The sequence below is a fragment of the Carcharhinus amblyrhynchos genome, unplaced genomic scaffold (assembly GCF_965287045.1).
Source record: "Carcharhinus amblyrhynchos unplaced genomic scaffold, sCarAmb.v2.hapA scaffold_65, whole genome shotgun sequence".
Classification (NCBI taxonomy): Eukaryota; Metazoa; Chordata; class Chondrichthyes; order Carcharhiniformes; family Carcharhinidae; genus Carcharhinus; species Carcharhinus amblyrhynchos.
In genome coordinates this window covers 873,602-898,935 of record NW_027649805.1, presented here as the reverse complement: position 1 = coordinate 898,935, position 25,334 = coordinate 873,602, and the positions used below count along the sequence as shown (strand labels likewise).

Genomic DNA, 25,334 nt, shown 5'->3' with positions numbered 1-25,334 from the left:
CCAGGCTGCTCATGTGACTATCCAGATAAGTCTTAAATGGTCCCAGCTTGTCCGCCTCCACCACCCTGCTTGGCAGTGCATTCCAGGTCCCCACCATCCTCTGTGTAAAATACATCCATCTGATATCTGAGTTACACCTCAACCCCCCCCCCCTCCTTACCTTGAACCTGTGACCCCTCGTGTTTGTCACCTCCGACCTGGGAAAAAGCTTCCCCATCTATACCCCTCATAATTTTATACACCTCTATTAGGTCTCCCCTCATTCTCCGTCTTTCCAGGGAGAACAACTCCAGTTTACCCAATCTCTCCTCACAGCTAAGACCCACCATACCAGGCAACATCCTGGTAAACCTCCTCTGCACTCTCTCCAAAGACTCCACGTCCTTCTGGTAGTGTGGCGACCAGAACTGGACGCAGTACTCCAAATGTGGCCTAACCAACGTTCTATACGACTGTAACATCAGATGCCAATTTTTATACTCAATACCCCGTCCTATAAAGGCAAGCATGCCATATGCCTTCTTCACCACCTTCTCCACCTGTACTGCCACCTTCAAGGGTCTGTGGACTTGCACACTCAGGTCCCTCTGTGCATATATACTTTTGATGGTTCTGCCATTTATTGTATAGCTCCCCACTACATTAGTCCTACCTATTTCTCATTTATCTGGATTAAATTCCATCTGCCGTTTCTCTGCCCAGTTTTCCAACCTATCTATATCCTGCTGTATTCTCTGACAATGTTCATCACTATCTGCAAGTCCAGCCATCTTTGTGTCATCCACAAACTTACTGATCACACCAGCTACATCTTCTTCCAAATCATTTATATATATCACAAACAGCAGAGGTCCCAGTACAGAGCCGTGCGGAACACCACTGGTCACAGACCTCCAACCGGAAAAAGATCCTTCCACTGCTACCCTCTGTCTCCTGTGGCCAAGCCAGTTCTCTACCCATTTAGCTAGCTCACTTTTTATCCCATGAGATTTAACCTTTTTCACCACCTGCCATGAGGGACCTTGTCAAACGCTTTACTAAAATCCATATAGATGATATCCATGGCTCTACCCTCATCAGCCGTTTTTGTCACCTCCTCAAAAAACTCCACCAAATTTGTGAGGCATGACCTCCCTCTTACAAAACCATGCTGACTGTCACTAATGAGATTATTCCGTTCTAAATGGCCATATATTCTACCTCTAAGAATCCTCTCCAAAAATTTCCCTACCACAGACGTCAAGCTCACCGGCCTATAATTACCCGGGTTAACCTTGCTACCCTTCTTAAATAACGGTACCACATTTGCTATCCTCCAATCCTCTGGGACCTCACCTGTGTCTCATGAAGAGACATCTCTCCAAAGCTTAAAAGTCCTTCTGATAGTGTGGTGACCAGACCTGCAAGCAATACTCCAAATGTGGCCTAACCAAGATTTTATATAGCTGCAACAGTATCCCTTTTGCCTCAAGTGCTATATCTAACTCTTTCTTAAAAACATGCAATATTTTGTCTCAACTACTTTCTGTAGAAGCGAGTTCCATAGGCTGACCACACGCTGGGTGAAGAAATTTCTCCCCATAGAAACTAGAAGCAGGAGGAGGCCATTCAGCTCTTTAAGCCTACTCCGCCATTCATTTTGATCATGGACGATCATCAAATTCAATATCCTCATCCCCCTTCCCCCCATATCCATTGATCCCTTTAGCCCCAAGAGCTTTATCTAATTTCTTCCTGAAATCAGACGATGTTTTGGCCTCAACTACATTCTGTGGTAGTGAATTCCAAACATTCACCACCCTATGGGAGTCTGCACTTCCTCTAGTGTAACAACATCCTCCGTCAGATAAGGAGACCAAAATTGCACACAACATTCTGGATGTCGTCTCATCAAGGCCCTGTGTAATTTCAGCAAAACATCCCTACTTCTGCTATCGAATCCTTCACTATTAAGGGCATCATACCATTTGCCTTCTTTACTGCCTGCTGCACCTGCATGCTTACCTTCAGTGACTGGTGCACAAGGACACCCAGATCCCACTGCACACTCCCCTCTCCTAATTTATGTCCATTCAGATAATAATCTGTCTTCCTTTATTGCTAGCAAAGTGGATAACCTCACATTTATCCTTATTATACTGCATCTGCCAATCATTTGCCCACTCACTCAGCCTGTCCAATTCATGCTGAAGCATCGCCACATTCTCCTCACAGCTCACCCTCCCACCTAACTTTGTATCATCTGCAAATCTGAAGATAATACATTTAGTTCCCTCTTCCAAATCATTAATATGAACAGCTGGGGTCCCAGCACTGATCCTGTGATACCCCACTAGTCACTGCCTACCATTTGGAAAAAGACCCATTTATTCTTAGTATTCTACGCCCATTTTGAGCAAGAGATCAGTGAGAACATGCCCTCCACCCCAGAAGCCCTAGGATGGACCTATATTTGGGGTCACTATTGCAGATGTCAGAGCAGCTTTCTTGAAGGTCAACCCACAGAAAGCAACTGGCCCGGATGGGGTACCCTGACGTGCACTCAGATCCTGTGTGGATCAGCTGCTGGAGATACACAGACATTTTCAACCTCCCTTTACAACAATCTGAGGTGCCTATTTACTTCAAGAAGATGGCTGTCATCTCAGTGCCTAAGGAAAACCAAGCAGCATGCCTTAATGACTATCAGCCCGTGGCTCTGACATCCATCATTATGAAGTACTTCAAAAGGTTAGTCATGGCACGAATCAATTCCAGCCTCTCGGACTACCTGGATCCACTACAATTTGCCTACTGCCGCAACAGGTCCACAGCAGACGCCATTTCTCTGGCCCTGTGCTCAACCCTGGAACACCTAGATAACAAGGACACCTCTGTCAGACTCCTATTTATTGACTACAACTCAGCCTTCAATACTATTACTCCCATGAAACTCATCTCCAAACTCTTTGGCCTGGGTCTCAGCACTTCCCTCTGACTGGATCCCGAACTTCCCAACTCACAGACCACAATCAGTAAGGATAGGCAACAACACCACCTCCATGATCATCCTCAACACCGGTGCCCCAAAAGGCTGTGTTCTCAACCCTCTACTATACTCCTTATAGACCCATGACTGTGCGGCCAAATTCCCCTCCAATTCAATTTTCAAGTTTGCTGATGACACCACCATAGTGGGTCGGATCTCAAATAATGATGAGATAGAGTACAGGAATGAAATAGAGAATCTGTGAACTGGTGCGCAACAATAATCTCTCCCTCAATGTCAACAAAACAAAGAAGATTGTCTTCGACTTCAGGAAGACAAAGGAGAACATGCCCCTGTCCACATCAATGGGGACGAAGTCGAAAGGATCGAGAGCTTCATGTTTTTAGGTGTCCAGATCACCAACGACCTGTCCTAGTCCCTCCATGCCGACATTATAATTAAGAAAGTCCACCAACACCTCTACGTTCTCAGAAGACTAAGGAAATTTGGCATGCCAGCTACGACTCTCACCGACTTTTACAGATGTACCATAGAAAGCATGCTTTCTGGTTGTATCACAACTTGGTATGGCTCCTGCTCTGCCCAAGGCCGCAAGGAACTACAAAAGGTTGTGAACGTAGCCCAATCTATCACACAAACCAGCCTCCCATCCATTGATTCTGTTGACACTTCCAGCTGCCTCGGCAAAACAGCCAGCATAATTAAGGACCCCACACACCATGGACATTCTCTCTTCCACCTTCTTCCTTTGGGAAAATGATACAAAAGTGAGGTCACATACCAGTCGACTCAAGAACAGCTTCTTTCCTGCTGCTGTCAGACTTTTAAATGGACCTACCTTGCATTAAGTTGATCTTTCTCTACATCTTATCTATGACTGTAACACAACATTTTGCACTCTCTTGTTTCCTTCTCTATGAATGGTATGCTTTGTCCGTATAGTGAGCAAGAAACAATACTTTTCACTGTATGCTAATACATGTGACAATAATAAATCAAATCAAATCCAATCAAAATATTTGTCTGAAAGAACAGAGAAAGGTACAGCACAGGAACAGACTGTTCAGCTCTCCAAGCTGCTGCCCTACCTAAATTAAAAAGAAACCTTCTGTCTTTACTCAGTCTCTATCACTCTATTCCCTCCCTATTCATGTACCCATTCAGATGCCTCATCTCAGTTTTGAACCTAACTCCTCTGTATATCTATGACCTCTTGTTCCAGACTGTGCCACAGTCTGAAGCACCTGTTTATCAATCCCCTTTAGCATTTTATATATCTCAATCAGACCCTCCAGTGGATACAAGGCCAAACTATCTATTTCTTTCAAAGTGCACCACTATGCACTTATCAGGGTTAAATACCATATGCCACTGCTCTGCCCATCTGAACGACTTTGTCTGCCAACCGGTTTTCTATCCATCTCAATACACTGTCCTTAATCCCATGTGCTTTTACACACTAATCTCTTAAATGGGACTTTGTCAAAAGCTTTCTGAATGTCCAAATAAACCACATCCTTTGGCTCCCCCTCATCAATTCTATTAGTTACATCCTCAAAGAATTCCAATAGATTTGTCAAGCATGATTTCCTGTCATAAATCCATGCTGACTCTATCCGACCCTGCCACTGTTTTCCAATAAAATCCTTGATGATGGATTCTAGTATCTTCCCCACTGCTGAGGCCAGGATTGCTGGTTTATAAATCCCTGTGTTCTCTCTACTTTTCTTTTTAAATAGTGGGGTTACATTCATTACCCTCCAATCTGTCAGCCAGAATCTGTAGAATCTTAGAAGATGACCACCAATGCATCCACTATTTCTCAGGTCACTTCCTTTAAAGTTTATTTATTTATTAAAGTTTATTTGTTTGTTAGTCACAAGTAGGCTTACATTAACACTGCATTAACACAAGTGGGCTTACATTAACACTAAAGGTACTGTGAAAATCGCCTAGTCATCACACTCCAGTGCCTGTTCGGGTCCACTGAGGGAGAATTTAGCATGGACTTAATCAGCATATCTTTGGACTGTGGGAGGAAACTGGAGCACCCGGAGGAAATGTACGCAGACACGGGAGACATGCAGACTCCAAACAGACAGTGATCCAGTGAATTGAACCTGATGCTGTGAGACAGCAGTGCGAACCACTGTGGTGCCATATCACCCTTAAGTACTCTGGGATGTAGATTATCAGGCCCTGTGGATTTATCGGCCTTCAATTTCCCATCAATTTCCCCAACATCATTTCTCTGCTAATACTGATCTCCTTCAATACCCCCCTCACCCTAAAACTATGTTGCCCAACAGTTCTGGTATGCTGTTTGTGTCCTCCTTTGTGAAGACAGAACTTGTTCTGATGAACGGTCATCCAGACTCAAAACATTGACTCTATTCTCTCTTGACAGATGCTATCAGACCTGCTGAGATTTTCCAGCATTTTTTTGTTTCAGATTCCAGCATCTGCAACATTTTGCTTTTATTGAACGAAAGTATGTATTCAGTTGTTCAGCCAAAGAACTGGTGATAAAGCTTTAATTGTAAATTTCTTGAATTAATAAAAATTGCATTAGGTGGTAGCTTGACTTTAGAGATAAAAAGCTTTTACTAGAAGGAATTTCAGTTGGAAAAAATTCCATGTTAAATATGAACATACATACAAATTAGGAACAAAGCGAGGCAGCACTGCTAATCACTGCACCACCGTGCCCTCCGAGATCATACGGAATGCACTTGGGAAAGGCAAATCAACATGCTTGATTTGATTCAATTTTTTATTGTCGCATGTATTGGTAAATGGTGAAAAGTATTGTTTCTCGCATGCTTTACCATACCAAAAATACCATACATACAGAAGGAAAGGAGGGCAAAACGTAGCCTTACAGTCAACGCTAGGATGTAGAGAAAAATCAACCTAATACGAGATAGATTCAACAGTCTGATGACAGCAGGGAAGAAGCTGTTCTTGAGTTGAATGGTACATGACCTCAGATTTTTGTATCTATTTCTTGTTTGGAGAGAGAATGTCCGGGGTGTGTGGGGTCTTTGATTATGCTGACTGCTTTTTCGAGGCAGCGGGAAGTGCAGACAGAGTCAATGGATGGGAGGCTGGTTTGTGTGATGGACTGGGCTTTATTCACGACCCTTTGTAGTTTTTTGTAGTCTTGGGAGAGGAATTGGCGAATGTTGATTGGGGGAGTGCGTTGGAAGGTAGGTCTGCTGAGGAACAGTGGAGGATCTTTAAGGAGATCTTCCTTGGTGCTCAGCAGAAATTTATTCAGATGGTTAAAAAGAATCAGAGGAGGAGAGGTAATCAGCCGTGGATAACGAAGGAGGTGAAGGAAAGTGTTAAATTAAAAGCGGATGCGTTTAGAGTAGCTAAGAGTAGTGGGCGAGATGAGGATTGGGAGAGGTTTAAATGTCAACAAAGAATGACAAAGAAATTGATAAAGAAGGGTAGGAGAAACTATGAAGCTGGGCTAGCGCTTAATATAAAAAAGGATAGCAAGAGTTTTTATAAATACATAAAAAGGAAGAGGCTGGCTAGGGTGAACGTTGGACCCTTAGAGGATGAGAGGGGGGACTTAGTGGTAGGGGATGGGGAAATGGCTGAGGCCCTGAATAACTTTTTTGTTTCGGTCTTCACAGAGGAAGACGTGAGTAATTTGCTGGGTGTTAGCGATGAAAAGGTGGTAGGACTGGAGGGCCTGAATGACATTATTGTTACTAGAGAGGCGGTGCTCGACAGACTGGAGGGACTGATTGTGGACAAGTCCCCAGGACCGGATGGAATGCATCCAAGGGTTCTGAAGGAAATGGCGGAGGTGATAGTGGATGCCGTGGTGATTATTTTCCAAACGTCACTGGATTCCGGGGAAGTGCCAGAAGATTGGAAAACGGCTAATGTTACGCCGTTGTTTAAGAAGGGTGCCAGGCAAAAGGCGGGGAAGTATAGGCCGGTTAGTTTAACGTCTGTTGTAGGAAAAATGTTAGAATCCGTCATCAAGGAGAAAATAGCGAGGCAACTTGAGGAGAATTGTTTGGTAGAGCAGACGCAGCACGGTTTCGTTAAGAGGAAGTCGTGGCTGATGAACTTATTGGAGTTCTATGAGGATGTGTCTAGGGCGGTGGATAGAGGAGAGCCGGTGGATGTGGTCTTTCTTGATTTTCAGAAGGCATTTGACAAGGTGCCTCACAAGAGGTTATTGCAGAAGGTCAGGGGGCATGGAGTTCGGGGTAGGGTGTTAGCGTGGATAGAGGATTGGCTGTCAAATAGGAGGCAGAGAGTGGGGGTCAATGGGTGCTATTCGGATTGGCGGTTGGTGACTAGTGGAGTGCCCCAGGGGTCGGTGCTGGGGCCTCAGCTATTCACCATTTATATAGATGATCTGGAGGAGGGAACCGAGTGTATGGTGTCAAAATTTGCTGATGACACCAAGATTGGTGGAACGGCAAATTGGGCAGAGGGTGTGGAGAGTCTGCAGAAGGATCTAGATAGGCTGGGCGAATGGGCCAGGAACTGGCAAATGGAATTTAATGTTGGCAAATGTGAGGTTGTCCACTTTGGTAGGAATAACAGTAGGAAGGACTATTACTTACGTGGCGAAAAACTGCAGCATGCGACGGTGCAGAGGGACCTCGGGGTCCTTGTGCATGAGTCGCAAAAACCCAGCCTGCAGGTGCAGCAGGTGGTCAGGAAGGCGAATGGGATGCTGGCCTTCATAGCGAGGGGGATTGAGTATAAAAGTAGGGAGGTCTTGCTGCAGCTGTACAGGGCACTGGTGAGGCCGCAGCTGGAGTACTGTGTGCAGTTTTGGTCGCCGCACTTACGCAAGGATATTTTGGCCTTGGAGGGAGTGCAGAGGAGGTTTACTAGGCTGATTCCGGAGTTGAGGGGGTTGAACTATGAGGAGAGGCTGAATAAACTAGGCTTGTACTTGTTAGAGTTTAGAAGAATGAGGGGAGATCTCATTGAGACGTATAAGATGATGAATGGGATGGATAGGATAGAGGTGGAGAGGCTCTTCCCGCTCAGAAAGGACAGTCGGACGAGAGGGCACAGCCTCAGGATAAAGGGGGGGCGGTTTAGAACGGAGTTGAGGAGGAACTTCTTCACTCAAAGGGTGGTGAATCTCTGGAATTCTCTGCCCGTTGAAGTGGTGGAGGCTGCCTCGCTCAATATTTTTAAGATGCGGGTTGATAGGTTTTTGATAGGCAAGGGGATTAAGGGTTATGGGGAGAGAGCGGGAATGTGGAACTGAGCCACGACAGATCAGCCATGATCTTATTGAATGGCGGGTCAGGCTCAAGGGGCTAGATGGCCTACTCCTGCTCCTATTTCTTATGTTCTTATGGATAGAGCAGGAGCTATACCAAGATGTGATACAACCAGAAAGAATGCTTTCTATGGTGCATCTGTAAACGTTGGTGAGAGTCATAGCTGACATGCCAAATTTCATTAGCTTCTTGAGAAAGTGTGCCCTGACTGAAGCCAGGTCCTTGGGTTATTTCCATATTTCTCTACCCAGTGCCATTCTTGCATTGGCCAGTAACTTCCTTCAATTTTAAAGCCATCCAGCATAGATAATCTCATCCATCTTCTTATTTTCCTTGAAATCTTTCCTCCATCATCTCCTTTACAAGTTCGTTTCCGCTAAAAATGTTACCAACCCAGTTTCTCTGCTTTTCCCAATACATTCAATAAATTTCTTTGTTAAATCACTTTCCAGAGCATTTCAGTATTTACAGTTTTGTTCTCCAGCAGATTGTTTCTGTTTTCCTCCAAACCCACATTTCAAACTTCTTTAGCAAGTTTGTCTCTACTTCCCATGAGGTCGAAGTCTCACGCCCATACAAAACAACATTCAAACATAGAAATATAGAAGATAGGAGCAGGAGGAGGCCATTTGGCCCTTCAAGCCTGCTCTGCCATTCATTACAATCATAGCTGATCACCCAACTCAACAGTCTAATCCTGCTTTACCCCATAACCTTTGATCCCATTCGCCCCAAGTGCTGGATCCAGCTGCCTCTTGAATGCATTCAGTGTTTTGGCATCAACTACTTCCTGTGGTAATGAATTCCACAGGCTCACCACCCTTTGGTGAAGAAATGTCATAGAGTCATAGAGGTCTACAACATGGAAACAGGCCCTTCGGTCCAACCTGTCCACGCCGCCCTTTCTTTTTGAAACACGTAACTAATCCCAATTGCTCACATTTGGCCCATATCCCTCTATACCCATCGTAGCCATGTAACCATCTAAATGCTTTTTTAAAAGATAAAATTATACCCACCTCTACTACTACCTCTGGCAGCTTGTTTCAGACACACTATCCTCTGTGTGAAAAATTGCCCCTCTGGACACTTTTGTATCTCTCCCCTCTCATCTTAAACCTATGCCCTCTAGTTTTAGACTCCCCTACATTTGGGAAAAGATATTGACTATTTACCTTGTCTATGCCCCTCATTATTTTATAGACCTCTATAAGGTCACCCCTCAGCCTCCTACGCTCCAGAGAAAAAAGTCCCAGTCTATTCAGCCTCTCAGTAGCACAGTCGTTAGCACTGCTGTTTCACAGCTCCAGGGACCCGGGTTTGATTCCCAGCTTGGGTCACTGTCTGTGTGGAGTTTGCACATTCTCCTCAGGTCTGGGTGGGTTTCCTCCGGGTGCTCCAGTTTCCTCCCACAGTCCAAAGATGTGCGGGTTAGGTTGATTGGCCATGCTTAAAAAATTGCCCCTTAGTGTCCTGGGATGTGTAGGTTAGATGGATTAGCGGGTAAATATGTAGGGATATGGGGGTAGGGCCTGGGTGGGTTTGTGGCTGGTGCAGACTCGATGAGCCGAATGGCCTCTTTCTGCACTGTAGGGTTTCTATAATCCTCTCCTTATAACTCAATCCATCAAATCCCAATAGCAACCTCATAAACCTTTTCTGCACTCTTTCTAGTTTAATAATATCCTTTCATAAGAACATAAGAAATAGGAGCAGGAGTAGGCCATCTAGCCCTTCCAGCCTGCCCCGCCATTCAATGGCTGATCTGAAGTGGATCAGTTCCACTTTCCCGCTTTCTCCCAAAACCCTTAATTCCCCTGTCTATCAGAAACCTATCTACCCGTGACTTAGATATATTCAGCGAGGTAGCCTCCGCCATTTCAACGGGCAGAGAATTCCAGAGATTCACCACCCTTTAGAACATAGAACATAGAACACTACAGCACAAACAGGCCCTTCGGCCCACAAGTTGCGCCGATCACATCACCTACCAACCTACAGACCTATCTATAACCCTCAATCTCATTAAACCCCATATACTCATCCAGAAGTCTTTTAAAAGACCCCAGCGAGTTCGCCTCCACCACCACTGACGGCAGCCGATTCCATTCACTCACCACCCTCTGAGTGAAAAACTTACCCCTAACATCACTTCTGAACCTCCCTCCCCGCACCTTAAATCTGTGTCCTCTCGTAGCGACCATTTCAACCCGGGGAAATAGCCTCTGAGAGTCCACCCTATCCATTCCTTTCAACATTTTGTAAACTTCTATCAGGTCGCCTCTCAACCTTCGTCTCTCCAGGGAAAAGAGTCCCAGCTCCCTCAACCTAACTTCATAAGGCATGCCTCCCAGTCCAGGCAACATCCTTGTAAATCTCCTCTGCACCCTTTCAATAGCTTCTACATCTTTCCTATAGTGAGGCGACCAGAACTGCGCACAATACTCCAAATGAGGCCTGACAAGGGTCTTATAAAGTTCCAGCATTACCTCCCGACTCCTAAACTCAATCCCTCGATTAATGAAGGCCAGTACACCATACGCCTTCTTGACCACCTCCTCCACCTGCGAGGCCGATTTAAGAGTCCTGTGGACCCAGACCCCAAGATCCTTCTGCTCCTCAACACTACTCAGACTTCTGCCCTTGATAGTGTACTCGTTCATCCCGTTGGTTCTGCCAAAATGGACGACTACACATTTATCCGCGTTGAAGTCCATCTGCCACTTCTCCGCCCAGTCCTGCATCCTATCTATGTCCTGCTGCAACTTTTGCCATCCTTCCAGATCATCCACAACACCACCGACCTTCGTGTCATCAGCGAACTTACTTACCCATCCCTCCACTTCCTCATCCAGGTCATTTATGAAAATGACAAACAACAAGGGTCCCAGAACAGATCCTTGAGGCACTCCGCTGGTGACTGACCTCCATTCAGAAAAAGCCCCATCCACAACCACTCTCTGCCTTCTGCAGGCAAGCCAGTTCTGGATCCACAAGGCCAAAGGCCCTTGGATCCCATGCCCTCTCACCTTCTCAAGAAGTCTTGCATGGGGGACCTTATCAAACGCCTTGCTGAAGTCCATGTACACTACGTCCACGGCACTTCCTTCGTCAATGTGTGCAGTCACATTATCGAAGAACTCAACTAGGCTTGTAAGGCACGACCTGCCCTTGACAAATCCATGCTGACTATTCCTGATCATGTCAAACCTCTCCAAATGTTCGTAAATCTTGTCCCTCAGAAGCCTCTCCATCAGCTTACCAACCACTGAGGTCAGACTCACCGGTCGGTAATTTCCCGGGCTATCTCTGTTCCCTTTCTTAAAAATAGGAACTACATCCGCAATCCTCCAATCCTCTGGAACCTCTCCCGTCTCCATTGATGACGCAAAGATCATCGCCAGGGGCTCTGCAATCTCTTCCCTCGCCTCCCACAGTATCCTGAGTGAAGAAGTTCCTCCTCAACTCTGATGTAAACTGGTCCCCCCCCCACTTACCTTGAGGCTGTGCCCTCTAGTCCTGCTATCCTTTCTAAGCGGGAAGAATCTCTCTACCTCTACCCTATCTAGCCCCTTCATTGTCTTATACGTCTCTATAAGATCCCTCCTCAGCCTTCTAAACTCCAACGAGTACAGACCCAGTCTATTTAGTCTCTCTTCATAGGCTAACCCCCTCATCTCCGGTATCAGCCTAGTGAACCTTTTCTGCACTCCCTCCAAGGCCAATATATCCTTCCGCAAGTGCAGCGACCAAAACTGCACACAGTACTCCAGCTGCGGCCTCACCAGTACCCTGTACAGTTGCAGCAAGACCCCCCTGCTTTTATATTCTGTCCCCCTCGCTATAAAGGCCAGCATTCCATTCGCCTTCTTGATCACCTGCTGCACCTGCAGACTGGGTTTTTGCAATTTGTGCACATGGACCCCCAGGTCCCTCTGCACCGTAGCATGCTGCAACTTTTTGCCTTTTAAATAATAACCCCTCCTACTATTATTTCTACCAAAGTGGATAACATCACACTTGCTAACATTATACCCCATCTGCCAGGTCCTCGCCCACTCGCTCAGCCTATCCAGATCTCTCTACAGACTTTCCACACCCTCTACGCAATTTGCTTTTCCACTCATCTTCATGTCATCATCAAATTTTGTCACCCTACACTCAGCCCCCTGCTCCAGATCATCTATATAAATGGTAAACAGTTGAGGCCCCAGCACTGATCCCTGCAGCACTCCACTAGTCACCAGCTGCCAACCAGGATAGCACCCATTGATTCCAACTCTCTGCTTTCTATTAGACAGCCAATCCTCTATCCATGCTTTCTATAATAGGGTGACCACAACTGCACACAGTATTCCAAGTGTGGCCTTACCAATGTCTTGCACAGCTTTAACAAAACGGCCCAACTCCTGTATTCAGTGTTCTGACCAATGAAACCAAGCATGCCGAATGCTTTCTTCACCACTTTCTCCACCTGTGACTCCACTTTCAAGAAGCTATGAACATGAACATGGACACCTAGATCTCTCTGTTCTGTAACTCTCCCTAACGCCCTGCCAGTAACTGAGTAAGTTCTACCCTGGTTCAATCTACCAAAATGCATCACCTCGCATTTGTCTAAATTAAACTCCATCTGCCATTTGTCAGCCCACTGACCCAATTGATCAAGATCCCGTTGCAATTAGAGATAACTTTCTTCACTGTCCACTAGACCACCAATCTTGGTGTCATCTGCAAACTTACTAACCATGCCCCCTATATTCTCATCCAAATCATTCATAAAAATGACAAATAACAGTGGGCCCAGCACTGATCCCTGAGGCACACTGCTGGTCACAGGCCTCCAGTTTGAAAAACAACTCTCGACAACCACCCTCTGGCTTCTGTCAAGAAGCCAATTTTGTATCCATTTAGATACCTCACCCTGGATCCTGTGAGATTTAACCTTATGCAACAATCTACCATGCAGTACCTTGTCAAAGGCCTTGCTAAAGTTCATGTAGACCACATCAACTGCACTGTCCTCATCTACCTTCTTGGTTACCCCTTCAAAAAACTCAATTAAATTTACGAGACATGATTTTCCACTCACAAAGCCATGCTGACTGTCCCTAATCAGTCCTGGCATCTCTAAATGCCTGTGGATCCTCTCTCTCAAAATACTTTCCAACAATTTACCCACCACAGGTGTCAGGCTCACTGGTCTGTAGTTCTCAGGCTTTTCCCTGTGGCCCTTTTTAAACAAAGACACAACATTTGCCACTCTCCAATCTTCAGGCACCTCACCCATGACTATCAATGATTTAAATATCTATGTCTGCTCATTTTCGTCCTAAATGGTCTATCCTGAATCCTCAGACTTTGACCCCTGGTTCTGGACTCCCCCACCACAGGGAACATCCTCCCTGTATCTACCCTGTCTAGTCCTGTTAGAATTTTATAAGTCTCTCTGAGATCCTTCCTCATTTGTCTGAACTCCAGCGCAAACAATCCTAACACAGTCAATCTCTCCTCGTACATTACTCCTGCCATCCCCGGAATCAGCCTGGTAAACGTTCGTTGCGCTCCCTCAAGAGCAAGAACATCCTTCCTTGGAAAAGGAGACCAAAACTGCACACAATATTCTAGGTGTAGCCTCACCAAGGCCCTGTATAATTGCAACAACACATCCCTGCTCCTGTACTCGAAACCTCTCATGGTGAAGACCAACATGCCATTTTGCCTTTTTACCGCCTGCTGCACCTGCATGCTTACCTTCAGTGATTGGTACACAATAACACCCAGGTCCCACTGCACTCTCCCCTCTCCCAATTTACAGCCATTCAGGTCATAATTTACCTTCTTGTTTTTGCTTCCAAAGTGAATAACCTCACACTTATCCAAATTATACTGCATCTGCCACTGATTTGCCCACTCACCCAACCTGTCCAGATCATTCTAAAGGATCTCTGCATCCTTGTCGAAGTTCAACCTCACATACAAATCGGTATCATCTGCAAACTTTGAAACGTTACATTTTGTTCCCTCATCTAAATCATGAATATTTATTATAATTAGCTGGGGTCCCAGCAAAAACAATCCCTGTGGCACCCCCACCAGTTACTGTCTGCCAATTTGAACAGCAGTGAAAAGTCTGACAACACCAGGTTTTAGTCCAACCTATTTATTTGATAATATACTCACAAGCTTTCGGGGAAGGGGCTAACCCCGAAAGCTTGTGAGTATATTATCAAATAAATAGGTTGGACTAAAACCTGGTGTTGTCAGACTTTTCACTGTGTTTACGCCAGTCCAACGCCGGCATACCCACATCATGACAATTTGAACAGCACCCATTAATTCCTACTCTTTGTTTCCAGTTTTCTATCCATCGCAATATACTTCCCCAATCCCATGCACTTTAATCTTGAACTTTAGTCTCGTGTGCAGAACTTTGTTAAATGCCTACTGAAAGTCCAAATATATCACATTGACTGGCTCTCCCTTGTCAATTCTACTAGTTACATTTTCAAAGAATTCCAATTTGTCAGGCATGATTTCCCTTGTATAACCATGCTGACTCTACATAGAACATTACAGCGCAGTACAGGCTTTTCGGCCCTCGATGTTACGCCGACCTTTGATACCAATCTAAACTCCATCTAACCTACACGTTTCCAATATCATCCATATGTTTATCCAATGACCATTTAAATACCCTTAATGTTGGCGAATCCACTACTGCTGCAGGCAGGGCATTCCACACCCTTACTACTCTCTGAGTAAAGAACCTACCTCTGACGTCTGGCCTATATCTATCACCCCTCAATTTAAAGCTATGTCCCCTCATGCTAGCCATCACCATCTGAAGATAAAGGCTCTCACTGTCCACCTTATCTAATCCTCTGATCATCTTATATGCCTCAATTAGGTCACCTCTTAAATTTCTTCTCTCTAACGAAAACAGCCTCAAGTCCCTCAGCCTTTCCTCATAAGACCTTCCCACCATACCAGGCAACATCCTGGTAAATCTCCTCTGCACCCTTTCCAATGTTTCCATATCCTTCCTATAATGTGGCGACCAGAACTGAGTGCAATACTCCAAGTGCGGCTGCACCAGAGTTTTGTACAGCTGCAACATGACCTCATGGCTCCGAAACTCAATTCCTCTACCAATAAAAGCTACCACGCTGTACACCTTCCTTACAACCTAATCAACCTGGGTGCTAACTTTCAGAGATCTATGCACATGGAAAGCAAGATTTCTTTGCTCATCCACACTACCAAATATCTTACCATTAGCCCAATATTTTGTATTCCTGTTACTCCTTCCAAAGTGAATCACCTCACACTTTTCTGCATTAAACTCCATTTGCCACCTCTCAACCCAGCTCTGCAGCTTATCTATGTCCCTCTGTAACCTGCAACATCCTTCCACTCTGTCCACAACTCCACTGACTTTAGTGTCATCCACAAATTTGCTAACCCATCCTTCTATGCCCTCATCCAGGTCATTTATAAAAATGACAAACAGCAGTGGCCCCAAAACAGATCCTTGTGGTACACCACTAGTAACTGAACTCCAGGGTGAACATTTCCCATCAACCACCACCCTCTGTCTTCTTACAGCTAGCTAATTTCTGATCCAAACCACTAAATCACCCTCAATCCCATGCCTCTGTATTTTCTGCCATAGCTTACCATGGGGAACCTTATCAAACGCTTTACCGAAATCCATATACATGACATCAATTGCTTTACCCTCATTCAACTCTTTGGTCACCTTCTCAAAGAATTCAATAAGGTTTGTGAGGCACGACCTACCCTTCACAAAACCGTGTTGACTATCCCTAATCAAATTATTCCTTTCTCGATGATTATAAATCCTACCTCTTATACTTCTTTCCAAAACTTTGCCCGCAACAGAAGTAAGGCTCACTGGTCTATAATTACCAGGGTTGTCTCTACTCCCCTTCTTGAAAAAGGGGACAACATTTACTGTCCTTCAGTCTTCTAGCACTTTTCCTGTAGACAATGACGACCTAAAGATCAAAGCCAAAGGCTCTGCAATCTCCTCCCAAGCTTCCCAGAGAAGCCTAGGATAAATCCCATCTGGCCCAGGGGACTTATCTATTTTCATACTTTCCAGAATTGTTAACACCTCCTCATGAACCTCAATCCTGTCCAGTCTAATAGCCTGTATCTCAGTATTCTCCTCGACAACATTGTCTTTTTCCTGTGTGAATACTTATGTAAAATACTCATTTAACATCTCTCCTATCTCTTCGGACTCCACGCACAACTTCCCACTACTGTCCATGACTGGCCCTAATCTTACCCCAGTCATTCTTTTATTCCTGACATACCTATAGAAAGCTTTAGGGTTTTCCTTGATCCTATCTGCCAAAGACTTCTCATGTCCTCTCCTGGCTATTCTTAGCTCTCTCTTTAGGTCCTTCCTGGCTAACTTGTAACTCTCAAGCACCCTAACTGAGCCTTCACGTCTCATCTTTACATAAGTCTCCTTCTTCCTCTTGACAAGTGATTCAACTTCTTTAGTAAACCACAGTTCTCTCTCTCGATCACTTCCTCCCTGCCTAACGGGTACATAATGATCAAGGACACGCAGTAGTTGTTCCTTGAACAAGCTCCACATTTCAATTGTGCAATCCCCTGCAGTTTTTTTGCATCCTAAATCTTGCCTAATAGCATTATAATTTCCTTTCCCCCAGCTATAACTCTCGTCCTGCGGTATATACATATCCCTTTCCATCACTAATGTAAACGTAACCGAATTGTGGTCACTATCACCAAAATGTTCACCTACCTCCAAATCTAACACCTGGCCTGGTTCATTACCCAGTACCAAATCCAATGTGGCCTCGCCTCTTGTTGTCTTATCTACATACTGTGTCAGGAAACCCTCCTGCACACATTGGACAAAAACTGACCCATCTAAAATACTCGAATTATAGCTTTTCCAGTTAATATTTGTAAAGTTAAAATCCCCCATAACAACGACCCTGTTACATTCGCCCCTATCCAGAATCATCTTTGCAATCCTTTCCTCAACATCTCTGGAACTTTTCAGAGGCCTACAGAAAACTCCCAACAGGGTAACCTCTCCTTTCCTGTTTCTAACCTCAGCCCATACTACCTCAGTAGACGAGTCCTCATCAAATGTCCTTTCTGCCACCATAATACTGTCCCCAACTAACAATGCCACACCTCCCCCTCTTTTACCACCTTCCCTGATCTTACTGAAACAACCATTCTTTTCCCCGCTTTATCCATGTCTTCGAAATGGCCACAACATCGAAGTCCCAGGTACCAACCCATGCTGCAAGTTCACCCACTTTATTCCGAATGCTCGTGGTATTGAAGTAGACAAACTTCAAACCACCTTCCTGCCTGCTGGTACACTCCTGCGACCTTGAAACCTTATTCATGACCTCACCACTCTCAATTTCCTGTACACTGGAGCTACAATTCAAGTTCCCATCCTCCTCCTGAATTAATTTAAACCCTCCCGAAAAGCATTAGCAAATTTTCCCCCCAGAATATTGGTATAGGTATAGACCATCCTGTTTATAGAGGTTTGTAGACCTAGTCTGATCCTGCCACTGCTTTTTAAATGCTCTGCTATAATGTCCTTGATAATGGATTCGAGAATTTTCTCCACTCCAAATTAAGCTCTTTACAAGTCACTTTTAGCTTGTTTTATTCAGCTTTCCAGTTAACAACCATCTCTTTTTATCAAATGTGGCATTTCCCATTGCTATCCTTGTTCTTATTTCTTGATTGCAAAGAGACATAGGAAATAGGAGCAGCGAAAGGCTATTTGGCTCTTCAAGGCTGCCCCCACCACCACCCCCCCCCCCCCCACCCCCCCCCCCCCCCCCCCACCACCACCACCCCCCCCCCCCCCCCCCGCCCCATTCAACAGTAGCTTGGCTAATCATCAAATTCAATATCCTGATCCCCTCCATATCCCTTGATCCTTTAGCCCCGAGAACTATATCTAATTTCTTCTTGAAATCAGAAGTTTTGGCCTCAGTACTTTCTGTGGTAGTGAATTCCATTCAATCACCACTTTCTCCTCATCTCAGTTCTATAAGGTTTACCCCTTATTCTCAAACTATGACCCCTAGTTCTGGACTCCCCCACCATTGGGAACATTCTTTCTGAATCTACCCTGTCTAATCCTGGTAGAATTTTATAAGTTTCTGTGAAATCCCTCCAGTGAATACATTCCTAACCAACTTAGTCTCTCCTCATATGACAGACCAGCCATCCCTGGAATCAGCCTGGTAAACCTTTGCCGTACTCCCTCTATAGCAAGGACATCCTTCCTCAGATAAAGACACCAAAACTGCACACGATATTCCAGGTGTGGCTTCACTAATGCTCTATACAATTGCAGCAAAACATCCCTATCCCTATATTCAAATCCTCTCACTATGAAGGCCAACATACCATTTACCTTCTTTGAATCCCAAAAAGTTGGTCAGTAGATAATTAAAAAGGCAAATGGAATTTGTTTCTTCATTGCTAGAGAGATGGAGTTTAAAAATAGCAAGGTTATGTTGCAGCTGTATAAGGCGCTGGTGAGGCCACACCTGGAGTACTGTGTACAGTTTTGGTCTCCTTACTTGAGAAAGGATATACTGGCACTGGAGGAGGTGCAGAGGAGATTCACTAGGCTGATTCCGGAGTTGAGAGGGTTGGCTTATGAGGAGAGACTGAATAGACTGGGGCTATACTCATTGGAATTCAGAAGAATTGTTTTAGAAACATATAAGGTTATGAAGGTAATAGATAAGATAGAATCAGAGAAGTTGTTTCCACTGGCAGGAGTGTCTAGAACGAGGGGACTTGGCCTCAAAACAAGGGGAAGCAGATTTAGGACTGAGTTGATGAGGAACTTCTTCACACAAAGGGTTGTGTATCTTCGGAATTCCCTGCCCAGTGAAGCAGTTGAGGCTACCTCATTTAATGTTTTTAAGGGCAGGATAGATACATTTTTGAACAGTAAAGGAATTAAAGATTACGATTGAACGGGTGGGTAAGTGGAGCTGACTCTACGAAAATATCAACCATGATCTTATCGAATGGCGGAGCAGGCTCGAGGGACCAAATGGCCTACTGCTGCTACTAGTTCTTATGTTCTTTTCTGTCTACTGTACCTGCACGCTTATTTCAGCAATTTATGCAGGAGGACACCAATGTCTCACTGAATATCCATTTATCTTAAGCAGGACCCAGGCCTTCCTGTTGCTTGCCACATCAACCCTGGTCTCCTATTCACCTGTCCATCCTTGGCCTTTTGCAGTGTTCTAGAGAAGCCCAATGCAAACTGGAGGAATAACACCTCAGACTGAGCACTATACAGCCTTTGGGACTGAACATTGAGTTCAACAACTTCAGAGCATGAACTCTCCCCTCCACTTTCACCCCATTTCCGCTTATTTAATATTTTCTTTTCATCTCATTCACCCATTTTTATCACCCTTCATTCTCACTTCCATTTTTCCTCTTCTCCATTCCCGCTCTTCATCTTGTCCCAAACCAGCATTTTCTGTTTTTGATTTGACTGGGCCAGTATTCACTGGAGTTTCAAAGGATTGCAACGCGTCAGATCCTATTAGGGTGGGATGCAGGCAGGATGTTTCCCTGTTGTGAATATAGAGCCAGGGGACACACAGTGGAACTTTGAGCCCTGACTCTCTGCAATAATAGAAGTGCGCTCAAAACCCGGAGAGTTTTGAAAGATGTGATTCTCGCTGGCATGATGGCATTTTGTAGTTTTGGAGCAGGCTGGCCAGTGGCTGATGCCAACCACACCACAGAACGGCAAAAACATCATTTTCATACATCAGTATCTCATTATCGAGCACTCACGCCTGATATTGAGCCTTCACTGAACCTGGCACCTTCACATCTAAGGGACATGGGTGCTCAGACAGCCATTTCTCCTGTTAGGGTGCTAGACCAGAACCCCAAATTACATTAGCAAGCCAGACTAGATACTAACAATTTTTCTATTTTAGCATAAGTGTGGGGAAAGGATGCTTCACTCAAGGGGTAATTCCACTGACAAATTAGGGATCTTTTATCCTAAAATAAACTTTCTTTAATAACACAGTTTAACCATAAATCTAACAAATTAAGCTACTTAACTATTAACATAGAGTCATAGAGGTTTACAGCTTGGAGCAGGCCCTTCGGCCCAACTTGTCCATGCCACCTTTTTTTTTTAAAATCCGAAAGCTAATCCCAATTGCCTGCATTTGGCCCATATCCCTCTATACCCATTGTACCCACGTAACCGTCTAAATGCTTTTTAAAAGACAAAATTGTACCTGCCTCTACTACTACCTCTGGCAGCTTGTTCCAAACACTCACCACCCTCCGTGTGAAAAAATTGTCCCTCTGGACACTTTTGTATCTCTCCCCTCTCACCTGAAACCTATGCCCTCTAGTTTTAGACTCCCCTACCTTTGGGAAAAAAGATATTGGCTATCTATCTTGTCTATGCCCCTCATTATTTTATAGACTGCTATAAGATCATCCCTCAGCCTCCTAAACTCCAGAGAAAAATGTCCCAGTCTATCCAGTAAAAAGTCTGACAACACCAGGTTTCAGTCCAACCGATTTATTTGACTGTTGGACTGAAACCTGGTGTTGTCAGACTTTTTACTGTGTTTACCCCAGTCCAACGCCGGCATATCCACATCCAGTCTATCCAGCCTCTCCTTATAACTCAATCCATCATGTCCCAGTTGAACAATATTTTAAAAAATGAAAAGGAAACAACTTTAATTTCCAATTTAGCACCATTTCAGTTTCAAATAAGCATTATTCCTCTTACAAACTTAAATACTGCTGTAAATACAGTTAGCAACCAAAAATATACTTGCTGTAATGAGTGTAAACAGTCTTGAAGTTTTCAGTGAGCCTGCAAAATCCTACTAACTTCAACCAGGCTTTAGCTACAAACTAAAGTGCTTCCTGTAAAAATCTTTTCTCTGCTAGTCTCAGGACTGCACATGTATCACATCATCACATGTCAATCTCTCTAATCAGAAATCCCAAGTGAACTTAAATCAACAAAAGTCCATGAACTCAACTTAATATAACCACTTTTAAGATTAAAATGAGCAATTATCCTGCTCGTCCAGCATCTGAGCTGCATTCCAACCACCTGTAGAATAAAGCTGAATTTTTAAACTTTCCCCTTAAACACAAAAAGCAATATATAAATATTATATATGTTATTTATATTTACACATACAAGTCAGTTACACTATTATCACACTCCTCAGTCTCTTCAATACTCAAGAGATACCAAAAGAATGCTGGGGGCACATGGAAGTGAAGCTCGGAGTTGGGGGGGTGAACACTTGCCAAACTTGGGGGGTGGGGAAGTACAATATTCACCCTTGTGGTTTACAGGGGAATTTATGAAGAGTTGTGGCTATTATGTCACTGAGGGTGTTGGGAGGGAGAGCAGATACTCACTCGGTGAATATGAAGCCTGGCAAATGAACCAGGGCAGGTGATGGATCTCTCGGTAGGGGAGCATCTTGGGAATGGTGACCATAATTCTATCTCCTTCACAATTGCATTGGAACGAGATAGGATCAGGCAGGCTAGGAAGGTGTTTGTCTGGAGTAAGGGGAGATACGAAGAAGTCAGGAAGTTACTTGGACAAATAAACTGGAAGGAGGCGTTCTTAGGGAAAAGTACTGAAGGAAGGTGGCGGATATTCAAGGAATGTTTGTCTGGAGCTATGCGTGACAACGTTCCGATGAGACAAGGGGGTTTTGGTAGGTCGAGGGAACCGTGGTGCACGAAGGCTGTGTTAAACCTAGTCAGGAGGAAAGGGAAGGTCTACAAAAGGTTCAGGGAACTCGGAGAGGTTAAGGATCTTGAGGAGTATAAGGACTGTAGAAAGGAGCTTAAAAGGGAAATTAGGAGAGCCAGAAGGGGTCATGAGAAGACCTTGGCGGGTAAGATTAAAGAGAATCCCAAGGCCTTCTATAAATATGTGAAAGGTAAAAGGATGAGAAGAGAAGGGATAGGACCTATAAAAGGTGAAGGGGGTAAGGTCGGTGTGGAACCAGAAGAAATGGCAGAGGTGCTTAATGAGTACTTTGCCTCAGTATTCACGGTGGAAGCTGATCTGGGAGTTTTTGCTACGGATTTGCAGCAGATGGAAAAGATTGAGTTTGTGGATATTAAGGTGGAGGATGTATTAGAACTTTTGAATTCTATCAAGATTGATAAGTTGCCGGGACCAGATGGGATATACCCCAGGATACTGTGGGAGGTGAGGGAAGTGATTGCAGAGCCCCTGGCGATGATCTTTGCGTCGTCAATGGAGACGGGAGAGGTTCCGGAGGATTGGAGGATTGCGGATGTAGTCCCTATTTTCAAGAAAGGGAACAGAGATAGCCCGGGAAATTACCGACCGGTGAGTCTGACCTCAGTGGTTGGTAAGCTGATGGAAAGGCTTCTGAGGGACAAGATTTACGACCATTTGGAGAGGTTTGACATGATCAGGAATAGTCAGCATGGATTTGTCAAGGGCAGGTTGTGCCTTACGAGCCTAGTTGAGTTCTTCGATAATGTGACTGAACATATTAATGAAGGAAGTGCCGTGGACGTGGTGTACATGGACTTCAGCAAGGCGTTTGATAAGGTCCCCCATGCAAGACTTCTTGAGAAGGTGAGAGGGCATGGGATCCGAGGGCCTTTGGCCTTGTGGATCAAGAACTGGCTTGCCTGCAGAAGACAGAGAGTGGTTGTGGATGGGTCTTTTTCGGCATGGAGGTCAGTCACCAGTGGAGTGCCCCAGGGATCTGTTCTAGGACCCTTGCTGTTTGTCATTTTCATAAATGACCTGAATGAGGAAGTGGAAGGATGGGTAAGTAAGTTCGCTGATGACACGAAGGTCGGTGGTGTTGTGGATGGTCTGGAAGGATGGCAAAAGTTGCAGCAGGACATAAATAGGATGCAGGACTGGGCGGAGAAGTGGCAGATGGACTTCAACGCGGATAAATGCGTAGTCATCCATTTTGGCAGAACCAACGGGATGAACGAGTACACTATCAAGGGCAGGAGTCTTGGTAGTGTTGAGGAGCAGAAGGATCTTGGGGTCCGGGTCCACAGGACTCTTAAGTCGGCCACGCAGGTGGAGGAGGTGGTCAAGAAGGCGTATGGTGTACTGGCCTTCATTAATCGAGGGATTGAGTTTAGGAGTCGGGAGGTAATGCTGCAACTTTATAAGACCCTTGTCAGGCCTCATTTGGAGTACTGTGCGCAGTTCTGGTCGCCTCACTATAGGAAAGACGTAGAAGCTATTGAAAGGGTACAGAGGAGATTTACAAGGATGTTGCCTGGACTGGGAGGCATGCCTTATGAAGTTAGGTTGAGGGAACTGGGTCTCTTTTCCCTGGAGAGACGTAGGTTGAGAGGCGACCTGATAGAGGTTTATAAAATGTTGAGAGGAATAGATAGGGTGGATTCTCAGAGGCTATTTCCCCGGGTTGAAATGGTCGCTACGAGAGGACACAGGTTTAAGGTGCGGGGAGGAAAGTACAGAAGTGATGTTAGGGGTAAGTTTTTCACTCAGAGGGTGGTGAGTGAATGGAATCGGCTGCCGTCAGTGGTGGTGGAGGCGAACTCGCTGGGGTCTTTTAAGAGACTTCTGGATGAGTATATGGGGTTTTATGGGATTGGGGGTTATAGATAGGTGTTGATGTGATCGGCGCAACTCGTGGGCCGAAGGGCCTGTTTGTGCTGTAGTGTTCTATGTTCTATGTTCTATAATGTTCAAGGCTGTGGGCCAAATGCTGGTAAATGGGATTGGGTGGTGGTCAGGTGTTCCTCTTGTGTCAGTACTGACTCGATGGGCTGAAGGGCCTCTTCTTCACTGTATAGTTCTATGATTGCAGAGGTAAGGAGGACATCTATGTAGCTTAGTTGCTGCAGTGGATGGCCGATAGAGGGTATCTCTCTGTTTTCAACCTCTTGTTGCAGTCCACTAAAGGCTGCTAATCATGGATTTTGTGATGAATTAAATCTTTGACTTATGATTCCAATTTTTTTAATAGGACGTATGCCTTTTGTGAAACTTTGGTGAGAACTTCCTCCAGTGTTCATGAACATAATCTTCCATCTTCACAAAGCGGAATCCTTTTGCCATCACAGCCACAGGCAACAAACAGTATTCATAAACTTCTTGAATCACAGGTAATTCTTAAAACACAATCAATTACTGTACTGCAGATAAAGATCTTAGCAAACTGTTTACGTCAAAGAAGAGGCATTCATTTCATCAGAAATATATCTTTGTGTTATAAATACAGTTACAAATATATCTCAAGATTTGGTGCTGGCATTTCTTAATAATTATATTAGAACATAGAACATAGAACATTACAGCGCAGAACAGGCCCTTCAGCCCACGATGTTGCGCCGACCAGTTAAAAAACAATCACCCTCTAACCTAAACCAAATCCTTACCATCCATAAACCTATCCACGGATCTCTTAAACGCCCCCAAACTAGGCGCATTCACAACTGCAGCAGGCAGGGCATTCCAATCCCTCACCACCCTCTGGGTAAAGAACCTACCCCTGACATCCATCCTGTAACTACCACCCCTTAATTTAAAGCTACGCCCCCTCGTGCTAGCTTTCTCCATCCAAGGAAAAAGGCTATCACTGTCCACCCTATCTAAACCTCTAATCATCTTATATGTTTCAATAAGGTCCCCTCGTAGCCGCCTTCTTTCTAATGAAAACAACCTCAAATCCCTCAGTCTCTCCTCATAGGACCTCCCCTCCATACCAGGCAACATCCTGGTAAACCTCCTCTGCACCCTCTCCAAAGCCTCCACATCCTTCCTGTAATGTGGGGACCAGAACTGCACACAACACTCCAAGTGCGGCCGCACCAGAGTTTTGTACATTTGCAACATGACGCTGCGGCTCCTAAATTCAATCCCCCTACCAATAAACGCCAAGACACCATGTGCCTTCCTAACAACCCTATCTACTTGATTCCCAACTTTCAGGGATCTA

General features: G+C 44.9%; 1 protein-coding gene across 1 annotated transcript in view; it reads left to right on the top strand.

Annotated features, from left to right (window-relative positions):
- LOC145337709 (ubiquitin-associated and SH3 domain-containing protein A-like) overlaps positions 1 to 25,334 on the top strand; it is a 169,569-nt gene that overhangs the window by 61,582 nt on the left and 82,653 nt on the right. The window contains exon 7 of the mRNA XM_080182540.1: positions 24,363 to 24,501. Within this exon, the coding sequence (XP_080038666.1) occupies positions 24,363 to 24,501 (139 nt within the window). The remainder of the gene's footprint in view (positions 1 to 24,362; positions 24,502 to 25,334) is intronic.